The sequence below is a fragment of the Typopeltis vanoorti genome, chromosome 9, assembly GCF_054136105.1.
Source record: "Typopeltis vanoorti isolate ZY-2024b chromosome 9, IOZ_Tvanoo_1.0, whole genome shotgun sequence".
Classification (NCBI taxonomy): domain Eukaryota; kingdom Metazoa; phylum Arthropoda; class Arachnida; order Uropygi; family Thelyphonidae; genus Typopeltis; species Typopeltis vanoorti.
Genome location: NC_143557.1, coordinates 42307773 through 42319986, shown reverse-complemented (window position 1 = coordinate 42319986; position 12214 = coordinate 42307773). Strand labels below are relative to the sequence as shown.

Below are 12214 nucleotides of genomic sequence, written 5' to 3'. Positions count from 1 at the left end.
TAGTGACCAAACATAGCATCAGCTGCTTCGCGTGCTGAGTAAGCTAGGTTGTAGCATTTCACTGACATTCAAGGTCATCTACCACCTACCTGATGTCTCTCTCCAGCTCATTTCGTGCAGATACTTGCTAATATTGTTAGTCCCTTTGAAAACAGCTCCATTTCTAGAAAGCAGGATTGAAGAATTGACTTGTATAGGAGAAGTTGTATGTTGCATTTCATGGGCCTGTTATCGGCTCAGTGAAGTCGATAAAGCTACAGCCATAGTATTAATAGTGGAAAGTGAGTTAGCGACCACATTGCTAAGGTAGTCATCACAGTGGATAACTGCAGTTGTAGAAAACACTAATGTGTAGGAATAAGGAAGTTATTCCTCCTCCCTACTTCACACGGCTTAGAAATTTCTAAACCTGGATTACTGTGCTCATGTATTGTTGCCTGTGTTTCACAGAGAAGAGGAAACAATTGCAAAGATCCTGCAGTTGTTAACCAGTTTGATATATGAAGTCCAAGGTCTTCTCATTGCATGTTCCTTGTGAATGAAATAAGCTGCCATTGGACATTGGTGCATCTTCAGTGGATTCTTTGAAGGGGAAGTATGATAAGTATTTATAAGACATTGTGTGACCTGAAGAGGGTCCTCCTTAACACATCCCTGACTTCATAGAAAAACCTATATGTATATAGTAATGACAATATACTGACTACCTTATATTCTTATTTATTTCAGAGTCGCATGAATAATGAGTATCAGATGTTGAAGAATTCTATTTCCGTCCTGCTTAAAGATTTGGTAAGCAATTTTTTTTTTTTTTTTGTAATAATTAAACACTACATAACATGATCTCAAATGCATATCACCTCAGCATGTCATGTTATTATTTTCATCAGAAAGTATGTTCAACACAAATGATTCGAGCAAGTTATTATATACTGAAATGGTTAATATATTGCATACTTGACTTAACATATTTAGTATGCATGTATCATCATCATCAAATTCCTGCCATGTAACCACAAGGGTTGTACAGGATATGATAGTACTACATGAAAAAATTATATCATTGCTAACTTCCTATCTACAATTTTCCTCCAAATCAGTCTGTTACTTGTCAAGACTCCAACATTATCAGATCTTATATTTCTATCGTCTAAGGCACTTTCTACCGTATCAATCCACCTATAACTTGGTCTTCCTCTGGGTCGTTTTCCTGCCAACCTGGCAGAGAACATTTGTTTTGCTAATCTTTCCTTGCCCATTCTGTTTAGGTGACCATACCACCTGAGATTAGCTCTGATAACGCATTCCTGGATGCTGAAAATGTCAAATTCTTTCCTAATATCCTCATTTTTAATATGATATTGCCATTGATGCCATCTGTTCACGCCTATAATCTTTCTCAGAACTCTCATATCTGCAGTCTCTAGTCTTTGGTCAAGTGTTTTACTTCTGACCCAGCTCTCAGATCCATAAGTTAAAACTGGTTTGAACACTGTCTTGTATACAGCTAATTTAGTGTTCTGACTAATTTCTCTCTTATTCCATATGAATTTATTCACTTGACTTCCCACCATACCAGCTGTGCTGATTCTGTTGTCTATTTCTATATTTAATTTACCATCTTCAGTAAAAATCGTGCCTAAGTAGCTGAAATGTTTTACTTGTTCCACAGGTTCTCCATTCACAACACAGTTGACATTTTCAATGATTCTGCCTATTTTCATTGTCTTTGTCTTTTTATTGCTGACCTACATACCATAACTATGACAACAGCTATTCAATTTAGTCAGAGAATCTTGCAGACGTGTAGCGGATTTATTTAGAAGTATAACATCATCCGCATAAAGCAAAGAGCTGACATTAACATCTCCAATTTTGATATCATGTTTAATACCACTTTCCTTCATAATGTGATCCATATAGATAATGAATAACAGAGGGGATAATGTACATCCTTGTCTCACACCAGAATTAACATTAAACCATCTTCCTGTACTTCCTTCAATTCTAACTGCTTACTTACAACTCAAATAAAGACTAAGTATTGCTTGATATAATGCCCCATTGACACCATATAGCTGCAGCGTATTGAATAGCTTCTCTCTTGGCACCTTGTCATATGCCTTTTCCAAATCGACAAAACTTAAATACAGATCTTTGTTATATTCCCATGCTTTCTCGACTATTTGTCGTAAAGTGAAGATCTGATCCTGACAGCCTCTATTTGGCCTGAATCCAGCTTGTTTTTCACAAAGCTTTTCTTCCACAATTCTTCTCAACCGTTTCTCAAGTATACTTGCATAGATCTTGCCAGGAACACTCAGTAGGGAAATAGCTCTGTAATTCTCACAAGCAGTTTTATTTCCCTTTTTATATAGGGGTACTATGAGAGCTCTACTCCAATCATCGGGAATTCGTCCCTCTGTCCAGGCCTTCTGAACTATGCAGTGGAGCCACTGTAAGGCTCTTATACCACCATACTTCAGCATTTCTGGTCAAATATCATCTACTCCAGCTGCCTTTCCACATTTCAAGCCTTTGATGGTTTTTTCTACTTCAGGAATGGATATGTATTCCTGCCTGCATGCCTGGTCAGTGTTTTTTACCACAGTGCTGTCATCACTGCTTGTTTCATTTAGCAGTTTTTCAAAGTAATTACTCCATACTTCAAGGATATCGTTTTCTCCTGTTTTGATGTCACCTTTATCATCTCTAACTCCTTTTACAACACTCTTTCTTCCATTCCTAAGCTTCTTCAACAACCTCCAGAATATTTTGCCACCTTCTTGATGTTTATTTTCTATATTCTTGCCAAAGTCCTCCCATGACTTTTGTTTAGCTAGTTTTACACAGTGTTTAGCTTTCTTACATTTGTCTCTGTATTCTCTAAGAGCACAAGCTGACTTATTTGCTAGGAACTTTTGATATGCTTTCTTCTTTTCCTTCACTGCCTCTTTAACTTCCTGTGTCCACCAGAGAGTTCTGATTTTTTTATCCTTGCAGATAACCTCACCACATGCCTCTCTGGCAGAATCAGTCAATGTTTTCTTCAGAGTTTGTCACTGAATCTGAAAGGTTTCATTCCTGTTATCAAACTCTTTCATTTTTTCTTCAATAATCTTTGTGTATTTTAGTCTACAGTTCACATCTGAGAGCTGCTCAACTTTTATTTGCTTTAAAACTTTCTTACATGTTATTCTTTTCAATATGAAATTCAATTTTATCCTGCTCAAGACTACATGGTGATCACTTCCAATTTCAAATCCTCTGTATACTCTGGTGTCCTGCACCAGGGAGAAAACATCACTATCAACGATAACATAATCAATGAGATTTCTCTTATTCCTTGCCTCTTCTCTCCATGTGAATTTGTGCACATTTTTATATTGGAACATGGTGTTAGTAATAACCAGTCCATGTCCTGAGCAGAAATCCAACAGGTATTTGCCATTATTATTAGCTTTGCTCTTTTCTCCAAATTTTCCCAAAATATTTTTGTATGTCTCACAATCATTTCCTACTCTACTATTTAGATCCCGAACAAGGACCAACTTTTCCTTTTTCATTGTGTCAGTTGCTTTTTCTAAAGCTTCAAAAAATTCCTCCACTTCTACATTAGTAGAACTTTCTCTGGGACTATAGGCATAAATAAGTCTCATATTCCAGTTCCCCATTCTCATATTTGCCCACATTACTCTACTTGAGACTGACTGCCATTCAAGAGGGTTAGCCTCGTATTTTGTGTTGAATACTATGGTTACTTCTTCTTTTCCTTGATTGTCATTGCCTGAATATAACATTTTGTATTTATTGCTCAGAAAGATCTCACCAGTTTTGGTCTTTTTTGTTTCAGTCACCCCTATTATGTCGATCTGGTACTTATCTAATTTCTCAGCTATCTCCATTTCTTTGCCATTCAGGCTTCTTATGTTGATAGTACCGATCTTTAACTCTGGTGATGTTGAGTTGGGGTTTGTTTTCAGATTATTTGTTTCAGTAGCTGACTTTTCGCTGTTCTCCCTGGTTCCCTGGCGAAAACAACGGGGGCCTTGTTTAACCGGGCGAAATTTTGTCATGTTGTACCATCATTTTTTATTTTGGTTTAACCAATAAGCATACAATTTGGTCAGCTAAATCCCAAATTGCCTGCCCATCCTCATTCGTTCAGTATCCAAGTAGATACCCAACAGGGTGCACCACGAGAAGGTGAGAATTGGACATTAGGTCAGAAGCCCTGGTCGGTTCTCCGCATTCCTTTAAAGGCTATGTGGAGGTCTCTTCTCAGAACGTTGCATTAATACAAGAAAGAAGAAATTGGTGGGGTCATCTTATACACCTGACATAAGCTTTAAACCTAAAAATAGCCTAAAATTTAGGCTTCGTCTTATACACCAGTCGTCCTATACTCCAACATATACGGTGTTTTAGTGAATGTTAAAGTAATACATATTGTATATACGCTGTAAACATTTTTTAACAGCACCATTTTGGGTATATTTTCTTTTACAGAGAGGTTAACACATTATGAAAGTTTTATATGTTGTGGGATATTGAATTAATCTAAATAAAATTAAATGATTAATGAATATTCATTTCATTGAAACGTTAAAATAAATGAACTAAAAACACACAGAAAAAAGTTTTGTATTTGTATACTGGGAGTGAGTATCATCATGAGTGAATATAATCACTCCCAGTATTAATTGAAGATACTGCTGTCTCTTAGGAGTGATCTTGCATGTTCAGTCGAAAGCAAATGACTATTCAGTATACACAAGCATGTTGAAAATTTTAAGTCTGAGATCAAGCTTTGAAAAGTATGAATTGTTTCCTCCAGAGAAAGAATATTTTTTGTTCTGACTAGTTTTGATATTGTAAGCTTGAAATTGATTGACACGAAATGATCAGTGGAGTGCAGTTTGTATAAATTAAAAATTAAGTGTGTTTTAAAATACCGTATTTACTCGAATATAACTCACACCACTGATTTTACTTTACGGAAAAAGAAATGAAAAAAGTTTCACATATACCTCGCACATGAAAAAAGGTTTAAACACGTTCGTGTCAGGGTGATAGTAACTCGCTCCCCATAGTAAACAGCATGCCCTCCTAACAGCCACTGTACTACAGATGCAAGAAAAACAAGTTGTTTTATTGTATCACTGATTATGGTACAGAGACATTTGCAGTCGGTGTAATATATTTCTCAACAAATAGTGCAATTAGAGAGAACTGGAATAAAAATGGCACTAACTAATGACTTACATGTCCCCGTCTCACAGGAACTATGCTGTATAGACTCAAGAAAAACCATATGTTGCACCTGCAAACACAGTATCTGACTAAAAATCATTGTTCAATTTTTCAATTACATGAAAGTGTTTGATTGCATTTGAAATCTTCGATGTCCTTAAGATAGATCACAAAGATTAACTTCAAATAAAATGCTACCATGAATTGAAACATGCCATATTTTAATTCATGTAGGTATATTTTCTTTTACAGAGAGGTTAACACATTATGAAAGTTTTATATGTTGTATGATATTGAATTAATCTAAATAAAATTAAACGATTAAGGTAGTTGTCTCACTGGTTGGTGTGAGACCACTACTTCGTTTATTAGAAGCTCAAAGCAATTTGGAAGAGTTCCATGTTGGTTTCTAATGTATGTGTGAGTCTGCCAACCAGCTCGACATGGAAGCGATACACAAACAACCTAGTAGCAATAAAATTCAACCGAAGAGTTGAAACTTTGTGTGAGTTGTGCTCGCCTGTACAACGCAGAAGCAGTACACAAACGGTAATGAGAAGTTCTGTTGGAACGATAAATGGGCAAAACACCACCCTGCAGTGAATGTGCTAAAACTAAGAAATATATAGTGAATGTTGTTATGGCAGTTTCAGATATTATGGAATTTGGTTGAAGAGAATTAACATTTCAACTTAACAATTGTCGGCTTGCCTTTGTAATTGGGTCATGTGATCTTCTGTTAAAACTGTACCAATCATGTGCACATCTTCATAACTGACAGACGGCAATGGGCTACCATTGCTGTCTGTTTTGCACTCTGTTTTCACTTCTCATTAGTCATTTGTGATGAATTGTTTGTTACATATTTTAAGTTTTGTAATTTTTGCTTGAAATAATGGGAAAGAAGATGATGCTATTTGGGTAGATGACTTTGATACTGCACACAAGGAAACCGCTCTCGAGACCAGAAGTAGTGATAATGAATAGGAGATTTTTGGTAAGTCATACCCATTTTCAGTTTTTTTTTTTTCCAAAAATCCCTTCATATATCTTGCACCACAATTTTTTAGGTTTAATTTTTGGAAAAAAAAGTGAGAGTTATATTCAAGCAAATATGGTACATAAACTGAAGAGCAGACAAAACTATACATCACAGGGAGACAAAATACTCATGTGATTCAATGGTTGGTTGCCTGAGGGGATGGCATCTACATTCTTCATCCAGTAGGTTTTGGATATGAATCCCACTTCAGAAATGGATGTCTTTAGCTGGGAAATGAATTTCACTGGTTGGTGTGAGACCACTACCTCGTTTATTAGAAGCTCAAAGCAGTTTGGAAGAGTTCCATGTTGGTTTCTAGAGGAGGGTTACCAGATTATAAGAAATAAAGAAAAATGAACAATGAAAAAAAAACCTTATCTCATCCACACTGAAGGTTGTATCTATGATGTACTTAGATATACAACCTTTCAGTGGGTGGGAATTACATTAACAAAAAAGAATTTTGAGTTACCCAGCATCATGGTTAAACATGGTTACTGTATTTCCTTTGCAGAAAAATAAAAACTGGACTTTTTTTGTGTGTAAATTATAATATCTTTACTTTAATTAAGTCTTGTAACAATTTTTGTGATGTTTTTTTTTTTTTTTTCTAAAAGAACAACCTTTTTCTTATCTTGTATTTATTTTTTTTAGAATGAAAAAAAAGTGGAAATAGCAAGTCTGAAGAGTAAAAAACAGGACCTTGACCAGTTGGCAGTAAAGAGTGATCGTCTAAGATCAGGAAATAATGAACTTAAAGCAAAAATTGAAATTGAAGAAAAGAAATATGATGAATTAAGTGCACGTCATACATCATATACAATGCACTGTGAACTTCAGAACAGAATGTTAAAAGAGATGAATGAACATTTAGAAATTTTACAAGATGTCAGTATTGCCATGCGTAATTTAGAGTAAGCACTTTTATATTTAGTCTCATATTAAATACTGGATAATTTGCTTAAGCTGCATTTCAGATCTTGAAGATTTAATCTCATCTCATCTCATCTTCCTTTTATCTTCTTTTACCTTGCGGTGTCAAGGGTTAATTAATCGTCAGACCTCAAACCATTCACAGGATAAGGTGGTCAGCCCTATGCCCAGTGTATCTTATGTCCGTAATGTTGAGTTCTCAAGGCCGGTTTGCCTGCTTTGTGGGATGAAAAACCCCAGGATAAACTGTGGAAAAAACTCTACTGTCCACGCCCAAGACTGGCTAACTTGGCTATGGCTGAGGAAGATCCTTCAGCTCCTCACGTCACTGACGGGAATCGAATCTAGGACACTCCTTCCCCAAGCACATGATTGCGAAGCACACAGCCACTAGACTAACCATGCAGATTTAATTATTTGTAATAAAAATTATCAACTTTGCTTCAACAAACAGTTACAATATTTGTATCTGCCCACAGACAATTTTAATAAATCTTGCATTCACTACTCTAATAAAACTTCAATCTACATTTTCGTAATTTCAAAATACTTTATTTTGATTATTATATGCTCCTTTTTTGGTCATGTCTACTGGAAACAACTTTTCAGACTTCTTTCCTTTACTCTGCAAACTAGATTCTCATTCCTTCAGAATTACTTTTGTCTAAGAGAATAGAACAGAAGTCATCTGGAACAAGTGTAGTTAAATAACAAATAACCAGGTTTTAACTCATATAGGTTTTTTTTATTTATGCTATAGTTATATTTCTTCAGCATGTTTCTCTGTTTATGTGGCTAACAGCATCTTCAGGAGGTTTCTTAACATAATTAAAAACATGAATGTTTTCTAACAGCCACTAATATTTATTGTTACGTTGTCACTACCCCCGTATTTATCTTTGCACTTAGTTTCTTTCTGTTATATTATTTGTTATAACTATTATTTATCACTCATGCATATCAGTTATTCCATTGCCGACAAATTTATATTTGTTTAGAAACAGCTGCGCCAACTGGCAACTAAATTTTGATACTCAAATAAATAACACTAAACAATAAAGGGATCACGTGATGTGCAGTCGTGGCTCCCCCCTTTTTATTTTTTACGTAAATGGTTTCCCTCTTCACTCATACAGGTCTGAAAGTTTTATAAGTGGTAATTCAATCTCAGAAACAACAGACTCATGAACTTTGACTTAAAGAAATACCTTTATTATGAACAATTGCACATATATACACTTCAAATAATAATTTCAATACTAGAGAGTCTGAAACCCCCGCCCCCATAGGTTAAGATATCCAAAATTTCAATTCCTATGTTTAAATCTACCAATCCTATATCTCTGTTATATTATTATGTTCAGACTCGATTATTCCATACATAGTTGCTCAGTGCTCATTTTCAAAGCACAATTATATACAATCCTTATACAGAGCATGTCAGATGCATTCCATCTTGTAATTTAACATGGAAAACTATTCTATCTTTTGCTCAAGCTCTATCCTCTCACAACTCGATTAATATTCAGGCTAACATTTAATTTTATATTATATAGTTTCTTCCTAATAAACAGTTCGAAGGTTTGGTTCCTTTCTCAGCACAAGCTTAGAGTGGCACCAGCTTATTTGACACAGACAGATCAGTCCAAATCAGTGTTTTAGGCACCATAGGTAAGTTAATGTGTGGAGCTCCTTGATTCTTTGACTCCTATTCCTTTTATGGCTAACATTTCTGCAATGAGTATGAAAATTTGTACATTACCATCCTTGTCTTTTCACGGAGTTTCCGAGGTTTCCTTTACGAATACACTTCTTTATTTTCTCTCCACGTGTTTTCATGACATCAGCGACTTACTTCCATTTATCTTCGAAGGTTCCTCTTCGCTGACTTTGCGTTGGCTTAACTTACCAATGGCTCTTTACTGGAATTCCAACTTCATTCCTTTGGTGACTTTACTCGACACAGTATAACATCAACCAGGAGATTGTTGCTGGGCACCGGTGGCAAGTCTTCCGTAGCTATCCAGGACTTGGACGGGAACCAGGAACAGAAAACAAGAGAGATATTTGAGTTTTGTGCCATGCCTTATATTGCAAAATGCGAGCACCCTTTCTCGATGACTACGTCATACTCTTAGCTGCGGCCGATTGGTCACCGCAACTCCGAACTGTTTTGACATGGTTCTAATACTTAGATCTCTTATGTACATCTAAATATAACAATTTCAGTACTGAGACATAATTTCTCTTTGCTAATCTTACACAGACATTATCAACTTTAAATATAGATTTCTTAAATTTACTTAATATTAACAACCTCAGTTGGTTTGACATACTTCTGAGTGAACACATGTACACTATTCTCTTAGCTCTTTCTCTGGAGGCATAAGTATGTCCTTATCCTTAGGTCTAATCGTTACTGTGTGTTGGGTTGGAAACCAGATGGCTCACAAATAGTGAGTCAGCTCATTTTCCGACACAACACTATAAATTGAAAAGACTGGAATGATAATCATTCCCGAGTATCATTAGGTATCTTGCATACAGTCTCTACATTGTTGTATAAACATTGTATGTGATTGCAGGCATAGGACAGGTCTTCAGTGTTACATGTACACTTTTGTATGGTTTCTAGACATCGTGAAGAATCATTCCTTGGTTTCTATTTAGTGCATGCTTTGAGCAAATCACTCGGAATTTGTGTACAATCTGTTGAAGTAATTCTCTTCAAAGTAGGACATGGAGAATGCATGCTAATTTACCGTGTGATGTTCTTTGAGGATTTGTGCTATATCTGCTTTTCTTCTTTCCTTTTGTTTTCAGCATTGTCTATGTCTTTGTTGCAGATTAAGACACTTCTCCAGTTTGACCTGCTTACATTTTGGAAGAACATGGAATCGTGCATACACCGAGATGCTTATAAAATGAAACTTTGTCTTTAGGGGCACCTAGAAAGTTTTGTAAGGTGTTGACTGGTTTGAAGGCTGTTCTGATGTTGACTGCCTTTAATATTTTGGTTATTTTTCTTGATGTTTTATCGTAATTAATTTTTGGGTTATCATGGGATGGTTTGTCAGAAAATCAAAGTTTCTTTAATGCCTTTTTTGAGTAGCCATTCTGGAGGAACTTATTAAATAAGATTTGAAGTTCTTGTTTTTGTTTGATTTCATCATTTTTTAGTATGTTTCAGATTCTATTTTTCAAAGTTTTTATTATACCTAATGTTTGTTGAGAGTGATAGAATGAACTTGCCTGTGTGGGTTTCTTTCCTATAGCTAATGATAATCCTCCAGTGATGTTTTTGTTGACAAGGATGTCTAAGAATGGAAATTTTCCATTATTTTCTACTTCTAATGTAAATTTTATTTTTGAATATCGATTATTCAGAAAATGTACAAAATTTTCAAGTCTTTGTGGGTATGTTTCCAAATGATAAAGATGTCATCCAAACATCTCCACTCCATATCACCTTATGTTAAAACTACATGTATGGTGGATGATTGGTGAAAATCCAGAAAATGGAGAATTAATATTAAATTATCTTAATGAATAGTAGGAGGAATCTGTCAAGAAAATCAAAACCAGAGAATCAAGAAAATAATATGTTGCTTTTCTTGATTGTAAAGGTATATACAGATCAACTAGGACTAATAGTTAACAAAAATTTTATATTGAAGTTTTGAGGTAATGTGTCCACTCACAAAATTCAATCTTCTTCAACATTTTTTTTTGGCCAGAAACAAAATACTTTATGTAGAAAATATATTGTCGCTGAATGAGTTTAAGGAGACATTATAGGCATTTTATAAACAATGGTTAGTACAGGCCCCTTACAAGAAGTCAATGCAACCTGTGTTCTTATAGTTTAAAAAAAAATTAAAAGCTACACATTTGATGAAATAGAACCTGTCATTTGATAAAGAGCAAAGTGAGTTATGGTAGTAGGCAAAGAGACTAGGCTTCAGATCCCGTAAATCTGTCATTCTTGGTGCAGTTACATCAATTCAGATTACTTTCTGCATAGATCTTCTTTTCCTCCAGAAAATTAATATGAATGTTTCTAATTTATTTCTTCCCTCTTTCAGTGTAGATTTAGCAACCTAGACATTGCTGTGTTTTTTTTTTCTAATTATAACATAAATAATAATAATAAAAACTTTTTAAGCAATACAAAGTTTTCCTTGTTGAAAAAAATTTGATATCTGAACTTGAAAACTTGGAATGTTTATGTATTGTCAAGCCTATTTATTGTGCAGTACTGATAATCAGGTTATGAACATTTTAAAAAAAGTTAAAGGACATAACTTCAGTCATAAGCTGCACATTTTGATGCTATACAACTCTTTATTAAAGTCATTTAATCTTTTTATATGAATCTATGGAAAGAAATAGGAGACTGCTGAAAAGGATTGCACCTCCCATTGTGTTATAATGTATTTTCTTTCAATTAGGAGTTAAATGCTGAAATTCATGGCCTCAATTTCCATGGTTGTGTTAATGCCCATAAACCAAACACCACTCCAAACAATTTTCTGCTTTGACTTGCAGGATGCACTTTTTTGATAAACCACTGGAAAACTGTTGAGGAGTGAAGAATCATGATAAACAATTTCCAGGTCTGAATATGGCATTTGCCAGGAGAATGTTATTTACCACAATGTATCATTCCATCAATTGAGTGTGGTTTAGATTACAAGGATTACAACAAGGAATTATTAAATATTATATTAGCATTTCGGATAATTTTATATTGCATATTTCATGATGTCCTGTGAAAACAACTCAGTTAAGTATTAACTTGATAATGCACTTTCATGCTACAAGAGCTATAGTTTAAGGAAATGCAAGAGTTAACACGAAGTTCTCATTTGAACCTTACAAAACATCTTTGGGAAGAATTAATAAGAAATAACAGGAGGGATGAATCAAAATACTTGTGCTTTTAGGTCTTCTAAGTGATTCCCCATTTTGTGTTCTACCCTGTAG

At 34.9% G+C, this 12214-nt stretch overlaps 1 protein-coding gene across 2 annotated transcripts in view; it reads left to right on the top strand.

The window, feature by feature from the left end:
• LOC150103007 (uncharacterized) overlaps positions 1-12214 on the top strand; it is a 200216-nt gene that overhangs the window by 151183 nt on the left and 36819 nt on the right. For both annotated transcript variants that reach the window (XM_090398150.1, XM_090398151.1), the window contains exons 9-10: positions 730-792; positions 6950-7209. In XM_090398150.1, the coding sequence (XP_090254276.1) occupies positions 730-792; positions 6950-7209 (323 nt within the window). The remainder of the gene's footprint in view (positions 1-729; positions 793-6949; positions 7210-12214) is intronic.